At 36.5% G+C, this 21,633-nt stretch overlaps 1 protein-coding gene across 3 annotated transcripts in view; it reads right to left on the minus strand.

The window, feature by feature from the left end:
- Positions 1–21,633, minus strand: part of LOC140155967 (uncharacterized) — a 98,522-nt gene that overhangs the window by 37,464 nt on the left and 39,425 nt on the right. For all 3 annotated transcript variants that reach the window (XM_072179007.1, XM_072179006.1, XM_072179008.1), the window contains exons 3-5: positions 16,757–16,828; positions 14,896–15,064; positions 11,569–11,694 (exon numbers count right to left, since the gene is read on the minus strand). In XM_072179007.1, the coding sequence (XP_072035108.1) occupies positions 11,569–11,694; positions 14,896–15,064; positions 16,757–16,828 (367 nt within the window). The remainder of the gene's footprint in view (positions 1–11,568; positions 11,695–14,895; positions 15,065–16,756; positions 16,829–21,633) is intronic.

Consider the following 21,633-nt stretch of genomic DNA (forward strand, 5'->3'; position numbering starts at 1 on the left):
TGCCAGCATGCTAATAAGCTTTTTAGCATGGCTTGAGCAGTTTGTTTGAGCCTGGTTCCATCAGAATACAAGAGTGTCTCTGCAAGGAGCGACCCCTTAAGGCCAGAGTAATGGAAGACACATTCGTCCACGACCGAATTTGAGATTTTTTGATATTTATCGACACTAAGATGTATTCTTTCACTTGAAACTGATAAAATACAACTTGCTAATATTTATTCGTATTTTTGCTTGATTTATTTCACTCCTTTCAACTCTAAAAAGTCACATGGCTCAAGACAGCTTAGTAAATTGGCGGAAATAATGAGTCAGAAATGCTTGAATGCGAAATATTGTGATTACGCTGCGTTTTGCGTCAGCGTGACGCTGGCGCAACTCTGCGCGTATGTCCAACGCAGTCAAGGCGCATTCGGTATGTTGTTAACGCCAGCAAATGTGGTGTAAACAAAACAAAAATTTGCAGTCAAAATGCCACTTAGATTTTTTAATTATTTTGAATTTTGGCGCACTGAAAGCAGACATGATAGATTCATTGGTGCAAAAAGATGCATATTTAGACCATGCACCAGATACAGCTTTTACAAGTGTGAAAGTCTTACCGTTTTAAAATTTAAGGACGTTTTGTGCATAATTTTGACATTTTTTTACTAAAACGTCGATTTCTCAGAGTTCACTTTTGACAATATTGCGATTTTTGTGACAAAATAACTCGAAAAATATGCAAGCAAAGGGTAAACTTTTTGCACTATCCTTTAGAGTACATCAAAGTCTAGGGAAGGTTTTTTCATTTTTTCAAAATATTAGTTCTAAACAAAAATATACACCATTATGTGCAATTTTTAGCTTAACAGAGTGACAAAATGGCTTTTTTCACATGTTTTTTTCAATATTTCGAAAAAAGAGACAAATTAAAAAAAAAAAAAAAAAAACCTTCCCTAAGTTCATGTCTCTTCTTCATGAAAAGCTAACTGATTTTTTTTTACTCCGAACAGATTTTTTTCTAAGTTGTCACAAAAAAATTGGGGTAAAAAAGTGAATTTTTGTGATTTTTTCAAAAACTTGACATTTTTGAACTAATCTGACGTCACCATGGGATTCCTTGACTCATTTCCTTTCCAAAAATGTATAGTTTTATATACTTTGGACATACAATTCAGAAATAATGAAGCTCGAAAAGGTCCATGTTCTCTCCCATTACTCTGCCCTTAAACAAACTAACACCGAGTTCAGTAAGTAGTACAATGTTTATAGGTGTTCTTCCATTCCTAAACTTTTTTCTGCTTAAATACTTAGCTTTGTTCTGTATTTTGTATTCCCCTGACAAATTGTTGCAGTGGAACATCAATGCAGCAGCAAGCAAAACTTCTGCAAGAAATCGGATTCTATACCCAACTCAAGTCATGTGATTATTTTGGACTTCAAATATCAATCAATTCTACATTACAATGATATCTGCAGTGAAATAGATTTCATGGTTTAAACATAATGCTTGTCTTGACAGATAACATGAATGAAACCATGCACATGATTTTGCCTGCATTTGATAGATTGATGAGCAGACTACTGAAAGATTGATGGGCAGATTCTTATTGTCTAACTCTACTAACCCATCCTGTCTTATCCCTGGTGTACATGAACACCACTTCCACAACCTCAATCCTCACGCTAAGTTCCTCGATCATTTGTCTCTTTATCTGAAAACAAACTGTCCCTTTGGTTTCTGGACATGAAATTGAATATCTAGGTAGTGGCAAAGTTCAATTTGAAACATATCATCCCTGAACTGTGAATTTGAGGATGAGATAAGATAGCTTCAAGTTTCAAAATAAAATAGGAAACACAAAGGGTGTTACTAGAATAAATATATAAAATAGCCCTGAAATAAGTTTGCACTTTACTTGAAACTGAGCAAAAAGTGTCTAGACTGAGAAGATTTATTGCGACCTGTTGTGTGTCCCTCTTGGCAGTTCGCACCTCTCAGCTTTCCCTTTTCCCATTACAGCAATAAACTATATCAAAAAAGGGTGTAATTGTTTATAATTTTGTTTTTAAATTCATATGGCCCTAGTGTACGCATTTATATAGGTGCTGCGAGTTAAGAGGCATCATTTCTGGAATATAACATGTTAAGGATGTTTCCATATTCGTAATCATTACCAGGTATGTATTTACTCTAAATGTCCTGAGAGACGGCTTGTTGTCCAGACACTCAGTGATTGGTCAGTTGTAACAATCATAACTAATAAACAATTAACAACACAGATTCATATGGCCCTAGTGTACGCATTTATATAGGTGCTGCGAGTTTAGAGGCATCATTTCTGGAATATAACATGTTAAGGATGTTTCCATATTCGTAATCATTACCAGGTATGTATATACTCTATATGCCCTGAGAGACGACTTGTGTCCAACACTCAGTGATTGGTCAGTTGTAACTTTAACAATCATAACTAATAAACAATATAGAGGCAAACTTTGATGTGAACTTTTCAACTGCAGTTTCAAACACCGATAAGATCTTCTATTGTTTAAAGTTCTGGTGATACTGATCAAGACAAAAAAAATGAGAATGGTACCAATCAAAATAATCTTAAAATGGTAATTTTTACTACTTTCAATATTTTAATACTTATTTTTAGTTATTAGCTTTGTTGCACCAAAAAAAAATCAATAACCCTTATATGTAAGAAACTGAAAATAAAATATTCCTAACAAAAAGAAGTGATTCAAATTTCTTCAACCTATTTGAAATATAAGGTGGCCAAACAGGACTCAAATCATTACAATGTCACACATCCATCAACCTTTATGACCACTTTTCCTCCAGTCACAAAGAAATCTATGTACGATGTATCAATGTAGATAAGCACCTTAAAATATCGCATTGAGGCATGCATGCATGGTCTCTCTACAAAGTTTAATCTGATATCATAAATACTGTATAGTCAGTTTCCTTCTCTGCAATACGACTTAAGACTAAAGGAAAAATCTGCCTACCATCACACGGTGATGAGAGAGTGGGATTTACTCCTTGGCAGTCAACTTTTTTTAGTAAGTAGGCCAAATTATACACTTTATAATAGTATAAATCATACCAGCAGTTATGGAAACTATTCCAAGGGAAATTACACACCTAGCATTAAAATAAAATAGGAAGGAAATTACTTGGCTCATTGGGCATGACTCTCACCAGATTTGTTGACAAAAAATGACAAAAATTAAATTTTAACTACCCAAAAATGGTTTCACAGGCTAGATTTTGATTTTTTCCCTAATACGATGTCGGATATTCAAGGCGACAGGAGTGTTATTAATTCTAAGTTTCCAGACTAGAAACAAATTTCTGTCACGGATTTGATACATTCATGTGTAAGATTGTTATGCAGATTATTAAGAATTTGTATCAGCAAGTTCAGACTCTAAAAAGACCCATGCGTAACATAACGATAAATCCACCATATTGGAATGTCACGCTTAGGGACCGAAATAGTGTAGTGTACATGTACATTTATCAGCAATAAGCAGAAATCAAGTGGTAATTGACATCTTTTAAAGGGGGACTCCGGCAATCATAACATTATGCCTTATATGTTAGAAAAATAATTATCAAGCACGAATCACATTGTTTTATTTAAAGCAAACTCATATTGACCATAAAAACGAATAAAAACAGTCGGCTCTCAACACGCGATATTCAAAATTCCCGCGCCGAAATTGTCCAAGTGCAATGACGTAATGGTTATTTGTGTTCAATTGTCGTCAGCCTTCATTGTATTACTGGGACGTCATTGCACTCGGCGCCCGGGAATTTTGAATATCGCGTGTTGAGAAACGGAGGTTTTTATTCGTTTTTATGGTCACTATGAGTTTGTTTTAAATAAAACCATGTGATTCGTGCTTGATAATTATTTTTCTAACATATATGAATAATGTTGTGATTGCCGGAGACTTCCTTTAAGCTTGGGAGTTACAATGATCAGTGCATGCAGCGCTTAGCATGTCATCCCTGCAACACAATACACTACTACTAACTACCACTAACCATCACCAACAAACCCACAGTCAAGATGTTCAACTCTTCACTCACCCAAGACAAGACCACTGCCACCAGGAGGCAAGCAGAGCTGTACATAGGCTCAACTTCTACGGCAGATGTCGCACCCTACATCTAAGTCAGCACCAGTCTTTTTACTCAAGTGCACTTCAACTTTATTTAATTTTCTTTGTTGGTGGCGGGCGTAAGGATTTTTGATGCTTATTTCTGCTGTAGGCACCACTTAGCAAGATACCAGTGAATATTGGTCTACCATGAATCACCATAAAAGTAGAAGGACACTTCTACTTTTCTTTGGTTGGATTCTTTAATATAACCACTTTGGTAGATCCAAAAAAAATAACAGGTACCGCATTTAAAAATACACTCTAGCAATGACCAGACCAAAATGGTCTGAACATAATTGTCCAATGAGGATTTTTGGAACAAGCATGCTTACCCCAACACAAACAGACACTGCACTGGTCCTGGCAATGGAAACATTGTTATTCTTGCTCATCATCAAAAACAATGTTTATACATAAAATGTCACTGTTCTGTCAAAACCTCGTAACTCCAATTTTTTTGAAAATTAATTTTTGTATTCATTTTGTTTTTTCTTCCTCCTGCAAAGTTTTGTTTTTTGAGTTACTTGGTTTGACAAAACAGCAACGATAAATGGAAAGGGTATTTCCTCTTGGTCACTACCTTAAACTTAGGTCTGATATAAGAATGAATTTGCAGTTATGAATTAAGTGGTATATTTGCTAGCATGATTAGGTCTTGAGCCTAATGTAACTTGTAATGACCCTGCTTAAGGATAAAATAGTTAAATATTCAACCTATCACTTCACACTTTGATTCAACCAATGAATCAGTATCACCCAAAAAATTAATTAACCAAAATCAACTTAAATCACGCCTCTTATAGGATGAATTGAACACGCACAAAGTCATTGTATATTGAATCAGTTTCCATGGAGCACGAAATGACCAAATCTCCAATACAAGAGCCTGTCTCTCATCTGCAGGATGCTTAGCTAAGTACTTGTTGATACAGTCAGATTCATCAGCTCATTCGTGTCCTTAAAAGTGGGCTTCTATCAAATACTCATATGGCCCTATTGCAGCCACAGTTCAGTTGCCTTCACTTTGAACAGTATGGGTTAAAGAACTTAAACCTCTGGTGAATTAAACAAAATTGAACTCATTCTCAAGACCACTGTTCAAGATATCTCACAAGGTTGTATCATAGATTTAAACTGTGCCTGGGAAGACAGGCATATGAGTGGCTTCCATTGACAGGATGCTGTAGCTATGGCACTTGTTGACAAGCATGGATAGACTTTATGCTTAAAACACAGCTTTCAGGACACTGACCTCAAATCGCATTCAGAGGTGTTAATCCAGGGTGGTGCCAGAGCTCCACCAGGAGGAATGATGGGAAATGGAACACGACAGCTGCTGAGGTTTCTTACTGCGTACACTCAAATGCAAACAGTCACTTTGGTTGATTACAAGGATTAGTCTTTATTAGCTACAGAGTTTGCAAGGTTCAGAAATATCACTAAGATGATAAGCTTAAGCATAAACTAACTTATATAGCTCTATATTTCCCCATGCGACTCAAGTAGCTAGTCAATTTACCACTATTGCTACAGACAAAGTTGAGTTTACGAAGTTGAGTTTACAAAGAAGAACTCAGCAGTAACCACAATTATACCTTAGGCAAGGGATCCCCAAAATTGTTTTCCAAATATTACTTTGTTGCAGTACGATGGTACCCTGCACTATGATGCATGGTGATGAGAGACAAAAGCTGCAGAGAACAGATACAAATTCTTCTTTCTTCAATTATGCATTGTCCTCTCTTTATTCATTTCTTTATTTTTATTTCCTCCTGTTTGTGAAGCCCTGTCATACGCAGTTCAATTAACCATTAATTTCATCTACTTTTGGTCAACAACTCATCAAGTCCTGTCACTTACAAGGCTTTTATTCTTAATGTTTTAATCTTGAAGTTGTGCATTCATTTGCAAAGCCTGTGATGATAATATAAATTCTGGGAAAAAAACGTTAACTTAATGTACCATTTAAATTTGAGAGAGTAGCGTAATTCCCATGACAGGCTGCAAAGAGCTGAATTTAGTGTATTACCAGCACAAAATATCATCAGTAGAAATCCTAGACTTTTTATTTTTAGTTGACACTTTAACAACCAGTCTCGATTTCTATCATTGCTAATAAGCCTTTCCATCTAAACCCATTTAGTTCAATCCTAAATGCGATGTTAAAATCCAAAAAAAAAAAAAAAAATCATTTGCTTGTCTCTCAACTGCAGACTCCATGTTAGTTAACTGCTTTACAGATCCACTGATAATCATATCAACAAGAAGGGGGAGGGTGGTAATTCTACTGTCATCTCAAATTACAAGTGTAAAAATCAAGACTTCAAACACACACCAACCCTAAGCGAACTGTCCTGGCAATTACCAGCATGCACGCAAACATTGTAAAACCTCAATTTGTATGACCACTGCAATGAATGTCGCCAGGAAAGTGACGGAAACTGATTTTTACGGCCACTGACCAGCCTGAGGTGTTAATCTCACACTGTGAAATCAGATCTGCAGGAAATGGGCTATGACAAGTGTACCCTATGACCTTACTTGATAAATGATAGAAACAAATTTGATTTGTGACCTGACTGCCCTATCAAAAGCAGAGTTGATATGACCATAGACCTTGGGTGGGATACCCTGCAACAGCCATGTAAAACAACACAACTATACCTTGTTTAACCTCGAGTTTGGTAGTGGCGTAGGTAAGCATTTGCTCAAAACGCCAATCGTGTGTGCTAACTAAATCGTCAGAGCATATATACACACCCCTACGAGGTCGCAAGCTTGCGGCAGAACCAAGTAAAGGGATTGATGTCACTACCAAACTCAAATTGAAACAAAGTATAACACTGATGAAGTAACTATGGGCAAATTGGCGAACAAAAAAGCACAACAAGAAATTCAAAACTGGCAAAGCACACCAACTCAACCAACCTATTACTTTCGCCAAGATTCGCAACATTTAAAGACTGAAACAGGTTCCCACATCCTATAGTCACATCTGTTACTACTAATGCTTTCAAAGACAGGCGGTTGATTTTATCAGTCAAAAGAACCAAACCAATACATTCCAAATTAATTACTGACCACTCAGACTCCTTCAGTGGCTCCACATGTCACTACAGCAACATGCAGCCACTTATGTAATTAAGATCATCATCTACGTTAGAAAATATAAGAGAATTTTGTCTAGCATGTAATTGCCTTTGTTGTGACCTCAAAAATCATACCTGAAAGCGTACGGATAAACTGATTTGTTTACTTGCACAAAAGTAATAACTTAATTTGTCCTTTTGCAAATTCAACCCAAGTATCATGTTCCAAGGCACATTTTGTAGAACAAAAATGCTGTGAACTGTATTTGTGCGTTTCTTATTGGCAAAACATGTAAATGAGCAAATACTTCTGAGATACTTTGATCAAGGTAATGTAAATTGACACCCCTCATTTATTGATCAATGTGAAAACCCTGGCATTTAGCTCATGCACACCTAGTAGTACCAAAACCAAAAGACTGATGTACAGTGTCCTAAAAATAGAGCTAATTGAATTATATGGTTGGATAACATTGAATCTCCTGACATGTTTACTTAGTACAGAGCAGTACAACAGTCCAATAATGTACTCATTATAAATGGGTTTCAATGCATGTGTCTGAACAGCTATAAGAAGATATCAATACACAACAAGTACTATCTGGCCTCATACTAACATCAGACATTGGTGAATGAATTGTCTTATATGAGTATAATATGCCACAGATAATTTTTAAATCAATAAAAACATTGACAAAATAATGTCTCAAATGCTGACAGTGCTAGGCAAGGCAATGGGTAATCCATTTGAAATCGACCATACCCCCTGGTGAAGATTTAACAGAGGGAGTATGTTTTTCAAATGGAATTGAGAAAGGTTAATTATTTTGACACCCATACTCCCCCTGTATATGGCTTTACCTATATCTTCCCAACTGGAGTGAGTATTTCAAATGGAAGTTTCCTAATTTTCGATTCTCTTTGAAACCCATACTCCCTGTGGGGAAGACTTGAGCTAAATTTTCCACAGATGGAGTGTGGGTTTCAAATAAAATAATCCAATATGTGGGTGAGACTTCACCTATTGACCTACTTGTGTCTCCTCATTCTCTTCATAAATTAAGCCAAAGCTTAATCTGCACTCATCAGACATGTACGTCAAAGTTGTTTAGGGGGTTGCTGGAGCCACCATGATGGTCAATTAGGCTCAGTGTTCCCTATATAGTTTAGATTCAAGGTTATTATGGGTCAAGTACAAGCTGATCATTTCCTAATTTAATCGGTCTTGATGTAGAAGTTTATTCTTCTTTTATTAAAAGATCCATAAAACATCAGAATTCAAACAAATCTTGGCAGGCAGATTTATTTAGAGAATAAACGATAGGATTTTTTGTTTTCGCTATCCTCTACCGGGTGATAGACGCCAGGCAGGTCCAATATTTTGAGTAGTGGATTCCGGCGCCGCCGGCATGCACTACGATATTACTATCATTCATTCTCATTCTTAGTCAGTTAAATAACTAAACCCTGTTTTATTTAGCAAAAATTAAGTTACCGTTATGAAAATTCCCCTCTTTTCGAATTGAATAAAGCTTATTTACTTTTCTGTTACGTGTAGTGCAATCTCATTCAGGTATTATTATAAAATGTGCTACATGCTTGTGCTTCGACAAGCGTCTTCCGCGATGACACGGTTGCTGCCGTCAACCGTGTGATAGACGGCATACAGAAACCAACGAAATTCAGCTCTAATATATGCAACAGGTGCAAGTACATTGTATAAGGCACATTCAATGTCCCCTGAAATGTACACAAAAGGACCTGTCAATTCTCAATTTCACAAAAGGAGCTGCAAAATATATTGTGCCTAGACATATAGTGTATCTCTTCTCAAATTGAGAGTAACTAACCCAATTCCACAGGGTGCATACACACGTGTAGAAGGGTAGTTTGTCTGTACGCTGGCAACGAAACTGCGTAAAAGCGCTGATGGCACTCTCCGCTTGAGGCAAGACACAGTATATTTCGTTTTGCACAATTGTGTGATGTTTTATGCATCCAAGTCCATCAATAGTAAGGTGTCTGGAACCTAACATAGCAGTTACAAAATACATCACAAACACCACTGATATGTTATGCAACACCTTTGAACCAAACCATTGACATTTATGTGAACAATGCGTACACATGTCTATATCATTTCTTGATTGGACACTAAAGAAGACTCCCATCCTTTACCAGATCTTATTTCCATCCAATATTACTTCATCAATGATGTTTCAATCTCCTTCAGACATCAAATAAAATGCAACCAATACTAATTACAAATCAGATAGCAACATTCAGTGAAAGACAAATGTGCCATCCAGTACAGGAAAAGGCCATAGGGGTTTCCTAGCTAATAAGTCACTGACTTATCCATAAGTTCATTTCAGTCAGAAAGCAGGCCAGTTGGCCGGTTGGGTTAACCATGCACTGTGTAACCCGGACTGAATGAACCTGCCCTATATTATAATGTCTTGTTTTCATAATATTACAATAATGATCCTTACATACAGTGCCATGAGGTGATAACCTTCTTTATATCTGTGCACATGTAAATGATTTACAATGGCTAATATTCATATGACATTTCAGTTATATTCACACATTATAGTGGCATACATATATTGAAATATTTAACTAATGGCAATTAATTTCCAAAAGTTTAAACTGACTTTCAGCACAAAAATTCACTAACCTTGAATTTTCGATGTGTGACACACATCTTCATCAGAAGAAGTCCTAGATGTTGTGTTGGACTTGCCCTTTTGTTGATCATTTGTGATGAAGATGTGTGTCACACATCGAAAATTCAAGGTTAGTTGAATTTTTGTGCTGAAAGTCAGTTTAAACTTTTGGAAATTGTTTATTACCAGCACGTATGAACTTACATTCGAGTAATGGCAATTAGTAATGTAACAAGATCAACAGGGTAAATACGGACATAGAAAGTAAGCAAAACAAAACAAAATTCATGCATTTTGCAAACTCTGTATCTGCAAATAAAGTCTTTCTTATATGGGCAGAGCAATGTTACCCTATCAATGAGATAGCAACAGCAAATCACAGAGACCAATCACGACATATTTGTGTATCTTGTATAACATGCCATACAATAAAAACCACTATTTGGGTAGCAACTTGAGAAAGTTCTATGCTGAATAACCTTTACACAATGAAGTTTAGCAGCTAATTTCAGAGATACATAAGATTTCTCATTGAGTGATTTTGTAGTAATGGTGGGTTTCAGACAATTTCAATGTTCACTCCAAAGATCCAAGTACACAGTGCAATCTTTGTAACAGGCTACATTTGCATAGTTCTACCATTCAAAACCTTGAGTGGATATTCTAACCTATATCTAACAAAATCAAAACACCTTGTAAATGGCTCCCACCAATTCTCAGAAGCTATACTGATATATATAATATGTTGAATTTTGATGCATCATTTAATCAGGTTTGAAGCATTATGATAATGTTACAGGTATATTTTGGCCATATACATATACTTTGTGGCTTATGCATCAAAACATTTAAACATTATTTCACCTCAAGTTTGCCCTGAATTGCCCACTAAACCATCTTGCATAGCGTATAAACATCTACATGGGCAGTTTGTCAAATGCAATCTCTGTACAGTGTTTTCAGTATATCAGCACTGCAACATATGTCATATCACTGCTAAATAATTTACAGGTATAGATTTTAGCCATGTTCAAGAGGCGTGGCTTATGCACTAAGCTAAACTTTGTTTCGGTCCCCAAAGCTATAAATATTTCAAATATTGCACAAAATGCCTCGAGCTGTATAGGACTGATGTCGCTACCTAACTTGAGCCGAAACAAAGTTTAAGTTAGAAAATACTTTACAATACAATCTCATCCCAAGTTGAGAGTGTTATCAGTGCGTTTATGCAACTACGTCACCAGTGTATGGCAAACAGCTCTGTATGTATATGCTCTGTGGAATTGCAAACTACACACATGGCATTATTCTCAACATGAGATGAGTTGCACTACAGTAATTCTTACTCCTTGTTCACAAATGGTATATACATAAGATACATTCCCTACACTATTTCAAGAAAGTCAACTTCGGAACCAAAGTGTACAAAACTACAAGGAATCACAAAAATTACTAACTTCATATGCATGCAGCATGCATTTTTCATCAATGTCCAGTGTCTCCAAATAGATGCATGTCCGAGTGTGATGTACCTGTACATGGTACATTACAAACCCTGCTGTGGGCGCAAAAGGTCAAATACGACCCGGTACAATGTACATCACACTCTCTGCAACAAAATACCAATTATCTTTGTATATACTCACACGAGGAATCATTGATCCATTCGATAAACGAAGGATCATACTCCTTGAAGTAGCTGAACACATCCTGAGTACTCATGTCATCTACACCGTTAATAAACAACGCTTCTGGACGAATCTCTTCACCATCTACAAAACAAATAATTAAGACCAATTTGTGTTAGAACAATACTACAGTATACAAGTTTGAAAATTTGAGTAATTTTTACACAACGCTTATCCAACTATGAATGATTCACTTGTTGGGTAAAATCTTTTATGTCATTTTCAATGGAATGTTTTCCCTAACAGTTGAATTATTTATAGTTGGCCAAAAATTGGGTAAAATGTTCCGTATTGTAACAGTGTATGTGCATCTCTTTAGTTATGTACATTCCTCAAACTAATTGCTGATGTACACTACGTCCTTAACAACCTTGTCACAAAGAAGGTTGACCAACACATATAGACCAAACCAGCAGCACACTACACCTTGTCATAAAGAGTGCTTGATTAATATACATACGCATCACATTATTCATCTATTTTGTTTCTGTGGTGGAATAAATTTGCCATATTGTGCTATGCCTTATTCATTCCTTGAGCATATAGCATTGATTTATTCCACCAAAACAGTTTTGAATACATCAGGAGACCAAGTTTTCATCTGCAGGTATGCAATGTGCTTATCTACAATACATATCTATCATAAACTGATGCAATCAGCTGGTTTGGGGCTTGCATTAATATTGATAATCTAATACGTACTATGTGTAATACCTTGAACGATATGGATATGGCCTATAGATGTTGGACTGAGATGTTGATATGCCTAATGCTCTAGTCCTGCAATGGGAGTACATTGCACAAGGATCAACATTCAGTACATTCAGTGCAATTTTTCCTATTTTCAAGCAACAAGTAACATAAAATCAAATCAGTAAGCTTACACAAAAGTAATCTGCCAATATAATTTCCTAAGGCCAGTTGTAATATAAATCCTGATCAAGAAAATCGCCACTTCCACTTGTACATGTAATGGTATTTCCTTTCCTCCAAGTTATCAGCTAAAACTGGCATCCAAAAAAAATTGGAAGTCTGACCTGCTTTGTCGCTCAGCACTGGTGGGGCAGGATATCACACCATAACAATGGCAACATGCTCCTACGAGTGTTTAAGCACATACTCTTTCTCTTCTCTGTAATACTACATCCAGTCTTGGTTTAGTCACCCCAAACTTCTCCACCAATTAGAAATGCCAACACACTTCAGTGGTGACTTCAAGCGACCAATCAGCTTTTAATATTTCAAGGCAGACAAAATTTCCAACAACAGATATACCTTTGTGAAGCTTTCTAAAGTCGAGTTTCCTTTCAACATGAATGATCTTGCAGTGACTGAATGAGTTGGGAGCTGGCGGAAGGAAGCAACTCATAGTCGCAGCTTATCCCTAGAAGCTCCTTCAAACCGTGGATATAATTGGCCCTGATTTTGCCGATTCCTGTCTGGTAATTGTCTCTACACATATGCTAAGTTTATCTACAGGGAACTCACAGTAGATGAAATGATTTAGCGCAGATAATTTAGATATTCTTCATTCAATTTGAATCTAATCAAGTATGTGTTATCCATGAAAGCACACTTCATCTGTTATGTGTTCAACACTTAAAATTAAACACACATTCACCATATTGTTATGCCAAGAATCAGACAATCTGCTATTTGCTGTGATTTTAGACAAATGCTGTATTATGAAAATAAATCACCCTGCATAAAGCATATAATCACCCTGCACAAAGCATATATTGTATATTGATGTTTTTCTGGAGAGGAATGCAAATAATTTAAACAAATACCGATATCAATATTTTTTTTATGTCGATCATATCTAGGCATTAACAGCTGAAATCTAGGAGATAACGCTGACGGAACTTTGGCCAGGCACAAGTGACCTGGTGAAAGGGGGTCGCTGTAGATACCTGGTTGGGGTATTTTTACAGGACAGACAAGTGTAGCCGACAATCGGGCGTTACCCTGATCGGAACCAACTGTAACAAGGTCTTTTATCATGGATCATCTGCCCTGCCATTACAAGATGAACCACGGGGAGAGCGGATATTTTTTTGTTTTTAGTCCTGTAGGGAATTGAACCCGGGATCTCTTGCACCAAAGGCAAAGACCTTAACCAGTGTGTCACGCTGCTCCCTGAACTCAAACTAAGATTCTTGTCATTTGATTGGTCCAATTGTCATGAATTATTAAACCACAATCTGATCTTCTAGACTTCCTTTTATCAGTGGCAAACTTTCACATGTAATTGATTTACACTGATTATTTTTGCCTTGAAAAATGTACAATAGCACTCTACACAAATGCATTTTTATTTTTCTAACATACGCCATGATCCAAGAGTGATTTAATAATGTTGAATACACCCTGACCATGTGTAGCGTAGAAATGAGACTATACATACTGTTATATAAATGACAAGCAATCAAGTACAGTGATCATTTGGACTTGCCAATTAAAGTTATGGGTATATGCAGGCCTTGCCGTTTGAGGCGAGCGACCACTCGCTCAAACTCCATTTCTAGCGAGGGATTTTCCACTCGCCATAGACACTATATATCGCTCGCTGCGAATCACCCAAAATCAGCCATCGAATCAGCCAATTCAGCATTTAAATGATTCTGTGCCCTCTCTAACATGTCTAAGCGAAGAAAGTGGCACGTATTTCAACATTAATACCGTTTTAAGACCAAAGCTCTACTTCATTATACATATACCCAAATTAGTGGCATTTGTGCAATTTCGACCACTCATCTAGCATCATGCTAGCGAGTGATTAACCACTCACCATTAAAATCTAGACGGCAAGGCCTGTATATGGGTTCTGCTTCTAATTATTTTGTTGTCTGGGTGAATTATAAACTTATGTGTGAGAAAAAGAATTTGCATTTGAGTTAAATAAAACAAATATTGAATGTTATATTTGTACAATGATAGAATGCTCTCATTTAGTCAATACCTCAGGGATGAGGATGAACGTTACAAAGTCTAAAAAACCCTGACAATTATTTTTAAAAAACCTTGAAAAACAGTGTGAAATTGGCCAACAAATTAACCAAAATGACCTGAAAATAAATGCACCTGCATAAAATTTGAGCAACAAAAAACCTTGAAAATTCTCATATCTCATTGCTCAAATTCTGGATGGAAGGTGATACAGAACTGCTACTCATTGCCTTTTATCTATTTTCAATACAGCTATGATATACATGCATATATAAATATTACTTTGTCATGCCCCTTTTGTAATTTATTAAACAGAACATCGTGCATATGGATTACCAATAGTAGATCCTGGACAGAGCAATACTGATGAGATGTCTTCCCTGAGAGCTTCGGATGCTGACGCTCCTGATGATGATGCCCCTGATGATGCACCTCCGGCTGGTGGAGGCTTGATGCCAAATACACCAAATCTCTTAGCTCTCTTTATTCTTCTTGCTTTTGATTCCTGTAACAAAAATGAAAAAAATAGTTTTTGATATTAGATAATGACAATAATGACACACTCACTGATCAAAATCATGGTCATTTAACCCTAACAAGCCCAAAAACCACAAAAAGCTACAACAGCAAGCAACTGCAAAAGCAAGTATCCCAAGTGATGTGATTGCATTATCGTGCGAAAGCACATCTGGGTACGGAAAGATTGGCCGTCCAAGGTAATCTCCAATGGCACGCTATGGCTGTTTGTGTGTCTAGCACCTGAGGAGTCAGGGATTCAAAACCAGACCAGAGAAAATGAAAATTCACTTCAACTTCTTCCATTCCACCAAACAGCCTCAGTGGAGTAAGGGTTCATACCAAGCCGTACTAGATTATTATGGTGAGCACCTGGAGTGTACAAGATTTGTGATGTTGATTTAACTCAATCTTAGAAACTAGATAAAATAATGTGGATTGTTTAACCAAATCCTTGAATTCAACATTTATACCTAGTTTGAAATAGTTAACATTGAGCAATGTTTCATCTGGCAAAACTGAATATTCCATAAATCAAAAATTGAGTGGTGTATTTTTCTGACATTGAGAGTAGGATCACTTTTCTTCTTGCTTTAAACCATACAATTGTGTCTGTCTGTACACAATTACCTTGGGAACAATGCAATTTATTTATTCAATCCAAGTAAAGCTTATTTTGAAACATGTTTAGTTCAAATGTCAGTCCAAATTTGATATTCAAAGACCCTGTAAAATTGAGATATAAATGAGAGATTTCCTTCTAATTTGTATTAAGTGAATGCAATATGTATGAAGTTTTATCAAACTGTTTACATCCATTCATTTCATTTTATAATGATACCTAATATACAAATAAATTCAGAACATGCTGAATGATCATCTGTTGACTTATGCTGGTTTCATACTTTTCTGCTGATTGCCGCTTTGCCACTCTGAAGATGATTTTGCTTCACTGCAAAGTCGCACCAGAAATGCTAGGGGTGACCAGTGGCAAGCCGATATATCAATCACTCCATCACTTTCCCGCGGCGGCAGCACCGCTGGGAGTTGTATTCAAGTCAATTCGGAGCAGGGCCGCTCTGACAAATGTGAATAAAATACGATTTTGGAGCGGTGCTGAGCGGCAACAGTGGCTTTTAAAGTCATGCCGCTGCCGCTCAGCGGTGTGCAGCTCCACTTGCAGACAAGTGCAAGCCGCATCAGCGGCAAGCGGCAGAAAGTATGAAACTAGCATTAGAATGGAGAATATGGATTGTGCTATATTTGCTTGTTGCACATGGAGGGGAAATTAGTGTACAGGCTCTCCATATTTTGCTACAATCTCTGCAAACTTGGATTTTTAATTTTGATTACTGAGCATATCTTGTGCCAATACTGCACAGTAAGTGTTAAATATGCAAACCTTTGAAATGCTCTACAATAAAAAAAACTAATTTGCATTCAACTTTGCCATTAACAGATAATCCTGGAGGTACACTATTTGGTACCTATGAGTAACAATCCAATATGGCAGATATCCCACAGTGTTACACACTAAGCTATTATGATGAAGTCTGAGCTCTCCCTTCTAATTGCTTTGTTATCATCATAAAACTTATAATGCACCTGCTGACATGTCTGCCATTATTACAACATACGAATATGACCAAAGATGAGAGTTCAGGTTCAATTAACACTGTACCTTTGAGGTAATATCAATTCCTGTAACAAATCCACCACCTCCTCTGTTTTCATATCTTCTGGGTTCAAATTCCTGTACATAAAAGAAAAGGTGAAACAAATCTTTATATTTATTCAATTTATATGAGTGAGACAAAGAGAGTCAATTGCATAATGCAAGAGAATACAGAGAACATGAGCATGTGAGATGCATGACAGGGAGTGAAAAAGGAGGACAGGAGAGAAGGGGGACGAGAGAGAAAGAGAGAGAGAGACAGAGAGAGAAAATAAGAGAACAGAAAAGAGAAGGAGACAGAAAAAGAGAGACGGGGAGAGAGGGATGAGGGGATAAAGATGAGAGAGGAAGAGAGAGAAATAACGATTGTGAGAAAGAAGTTGACACCTGTAGACAAGGCAAGAGATGAAAACAGAACATCATTAAGTTCACACAAACACTAACAATGTCAAATACAAGTAAATAAAACAAATGATTAACTTTTCATTATGAGCAAGAGCATCTATATGCATTTGTTTTCCTGCATATCACTATAATGTGGTTTTGATCATTTTATGACAAAGTATCTGACAATTGCATAATAACATCCGATATTCACAGTATGTGTGTTAAACATTTCCTGTCTTCATTAATTCTGGCTTGTAATGCAATTTGTTACATGACATGGCATAGCAATGAGACATGAGTAAGCATTTAAACCTACATTTATATTGGAATTAACTGAATCAAAATATTTGATGATTTGGACCGCTAACAGAATATTGTGTTTTCAACTTAGCCGATATGCCAAATAACTGAACTAATGAATTAGCTGATTAGGATTTAGTAATGTTTTATTTGGCAAGTGCTATATGCTATATTTTTCTGGAATCAGGAGTAAGTAATGCAATTCATTGTTGGGCCTTTGTTGATAAATGGCAGAGATATAATCTTTTAGTCCCCATGCAAGGCAATCCAATATGACATACTTCTACACATACTACTATTGGAGTACAGTTTCTCTAACATCACTTCTGGACTCAAAGTTAAATGTATATTATTGTATATACATACATGACAGAAATATTATCCTGCATCTGAAAATCAAGAGTCAACAAACAACTTTCACTTTCTGCATTTTTGAACCATATAACAAAACCATAATCTACAGATACACTTGTAATTTTATGCATTAAGCACACAGACCTGCTATCAAGCTTAGCCACGTGAAGTAAGTGGTAAGGCGTATGCCAGTGGCAGGGTGACTTTGGTTGCTAGGGGGCAGGTAAATTAAATTTTAATTTTTGTGTGGTATATATAATATTGAAGACCTACCGACCGCTGACAAGTAACAATTAAATCAATGGAAGCAATTTTGTAGTAGGCAGGTTATTTTAAGCACAGGGCCTCTGGGTCCGATATTTTTGTTCCAATTACTAAAAATAATATCAAGAGACATTTCAATACTTCAGGGTGCACGAAACAGCGATTCCGTGCGTATATATGACTTTGGGTGATTGCATCATGTGGGATGGCATGCATTTGCAATGGTTTTCTTTGTTGGATTTGTGTATGTTAGGGTTAAAAGAAGCCCTTTTGTTCATAAAAACAAATACTACTACCTCAATTTTGAAGAGAAAAGAATGAACATTTCTTTTATACACAGTAAATGTTGAGGATATGATGACTTTTTTACATAATAAGATATTTCTGGTCTAAATTATGTTTCAACCCAGCAGTCATCATATATATGACGTATTCAAAGGCTTTGGTCTCACATCTATTCCTTGGAAGAGTGGGCTTTATAATGAGGAAGGATTGGCGGAAGTCAAAGCAGCATGTTTTTTAACCAAATTAGCTAATAAGTAGGGAAGCCCTAAATTGCTACCAGTAATGAATGTAGGAAGGATCCATAGATCACACAGGAAAACTAATAATTAACTAAAGACTATTTTACACTTTAAGACTCGTCATAATATACTAGTGTGCTTTTATTTTAAAAGTTAAAAATAATCCTACATACAAGTATAATAACAATAACCCAGAATGTTGTTACTTTTTAAAGCAAATTTATCTTTAAAACTTTTGATGGATTATTTACATCATGAACAAGGACACAGACATTTATTGGTCTAAAGTTCTTCTATTTTAAAAATAGATCTTTTGCTGAAGTTTGGAGTAAAATAATGATGTGTTCAATTTTCTTCTTTCACTTTTCAACAATAGCTTCTTACAAAATAGGCATAATTGTACAAAATAGGCATAATTGTATGAATATTCAGTTTATAAGTGCTGTCTGATGGATGATGTCTTTTAGGCCATTAAAAGACTTTTTTGTCAGTTTGGGTCACCTTTTTTGACAGCCATTCAGCTCTATTTTATAATAATCTGTATAAATTTACATAAATTAGCATACTTTAAGTACTTTTCATTTGTGGGGCTTTCCAAAATGACTAAGGACTCCATTAGGATAGCCTACAACTATCCTTCCACACCCACTTAATATACATACCATACACACCCCTGCATCCATTCATAAAAGGTGCACTGCCATGAGCATCTAGGTATTTTCACACACACAAAACACATACACCCCAATGTGTATACACACACAAAACATCCACACACCCCACATAAACTTCATACAAACACACACACTATAGTATTCAGCAAATTCCTACAGCAGGGTCCGACTGCTCTTCCTGATTATCACATAAACTAACTAGGTCACACATTGCTCCACGGCTTGATTGCAGAATGAGGTGCTGATGTGATCTGATGATGTGATTTATTTGGCCAATCAGAACCCCACTTCCACATGAACACTATAAACAGCGCCAAATCTGGAGAAATCTGCTGAAAACTATAGGTCTCAACCATGTCTCAACTATTAGCGATAGTCATGACTTAGTGATATTTCAACTATAAATTGTTTCGCCTCAAGTTCAATAGTGACGAAGTTGCATATTTCGCTGGGTGCAGTAAATTGAATCGTGCAGAGCGTACACACATGCATACAAGAGAGGTTTGTCAACATGCTTGAGGTGAACCAAAAAATGTTTATTTGTAAGGAGAATGTAATTGTTTTGGGCATTTGGGTGTTTGTACACATGGGTTTCTTGCACTGCGGCTTCCGTTATTTTGAACCATACCTAGTTTGTTCATGCCTTTTTGGCACTAGCACTAAGTTACCTGAGTTTTTATTACATTTTGACCCTCAAATAGTCATCATTATCACAACTACTTTGTGCTGACTAGTCAACGACTAAATAAGCTGAAGTCGTACAACCTAACACAAACAACCACAATATCACCCCTATTAAGTTTAAATTAAAACAATATCCCTAATATACCCAATTATTGGTTTGTTGAAATTATGCTTACCTTAATTAATTATTCACAACAAAGAAATTCCATTAATTTAATCCAAATCCATTGAGAAAAATTCCTTAGATACTAACACAAAAGTGGTTATGTCCAAACACTACTACACACAAACTATTCTGACTTGGTCTCTGACTAATACAATATGGAAGTGTATATGGTACAGTTCACTCATAGTGATGAGGGGGTAAACCCTCGCTCACATAGCATGATGGGAAATCACTAAGGGAAGGAGAGATTACAAGATGGATTACATAGGGATGTACACACACTGACATATTTGATTGAACCACTAGAATACAAGAGATATAGGGTGACACAACTAAACATATGGTGGCTTTTATCTAGCTAAGTTACAGGGTGATGTTTTAAACACTGTGTTAATCTATGTCGGTCAGAGGGCCATCATGCGCGTTTTCCGTTAAAGGTCAAGTTATTAATGTACGCGACCTTTGCAAAAGCGACTCGTCGCATTCTTGGGTATGCTTAATACCTTTTCCCACGGAAAACTTGGATTAGAAATGTATCATAATAGCTGTGTTCAGACGTACGGTATTTAAACCTCGAGTAAAGTGCCCAGTCGGGGTAAGCTCGTGATAAAGGTCGAGTTTATGCCCGTCTGGACAGGAGTCGGGGCAGCTTATCCCGACCTTAACCCGACTGATTTACCTCTGAAAAAAAGTCAGAGGTAAATCCTTAACCCGACTGGAGCAGTCGAGGTAGTGCCTGTGTGGATCGCACTAGAGGTAACAGTTGAGGTAAACATGAGCTTTTTTGCCAGATTTGACCTCACTACAAATTAACCATCGGCGTTCATTCAGTTCTTGCTCTAAAACCACTACTGTAGTACTAGATGGCATAAAATGCTGGTTTTTCTTCGCTGATATGAGTGTAGGCCTAGTGACCCAGCAAACACAAAAATAGCATTTAAATGTCGGGTTATATAAAGATCATGAATACGTTTTTAAAACGTAATATTTGGGCAAACATTTTGGCAAAAATATATTTTGTCAACAGTTCTTTTAGAAATGAAATGAAATTGGTTTACAATCAGACTGCATATTTACTTTTACAACCTGCGCGCAACTTCCGGAAATTATCCGTGGGTATAAAATGGTCGTGGTAAATTCACGTCAGCGGGTCATGCTAAAAGGTCTGGATAAGCTACGTATGGACAATCAGTCGAGTTAGCGAAAATATTTGTGGTATTTTATCACAGGTTGTAAAAAATTTAACTTGAGTAATAATTCAGGTCTGAACGTGCCTATTTTATGTAATATTCATATTAATGGCTGTACCCCTGATCATTTACTATAAACAAGAGCAACATAAACACTCAAATTGTTGCCAACAAGGTATTTTGCTGATACTAATAGTGATCAATAGGCAACAGTGACACATGCTGGACACGAAAGAGGCTCAGAAGCTATCAAATTTGTCATGAGCGACAGCAGATTTAAGCATAGTGATTTAAGCTCTTTTTTGTTCTTAGCATGCCTGGGATTTTATGTTTATGCTGA

Source organism: Amphiura filiformis, chromosome 6 (genome assembly GCF_039555335.1).
Source record: "Amphiura filiformis chromosome 6, Afil_fr2py, whole genome shotgun sequence".
NCBI lineage: Eukaryota > Metazoa > Echinodermata > Ophiuroidea > Amphilepidida > Amphiuridae > Amphiura > Amphiura filiformis.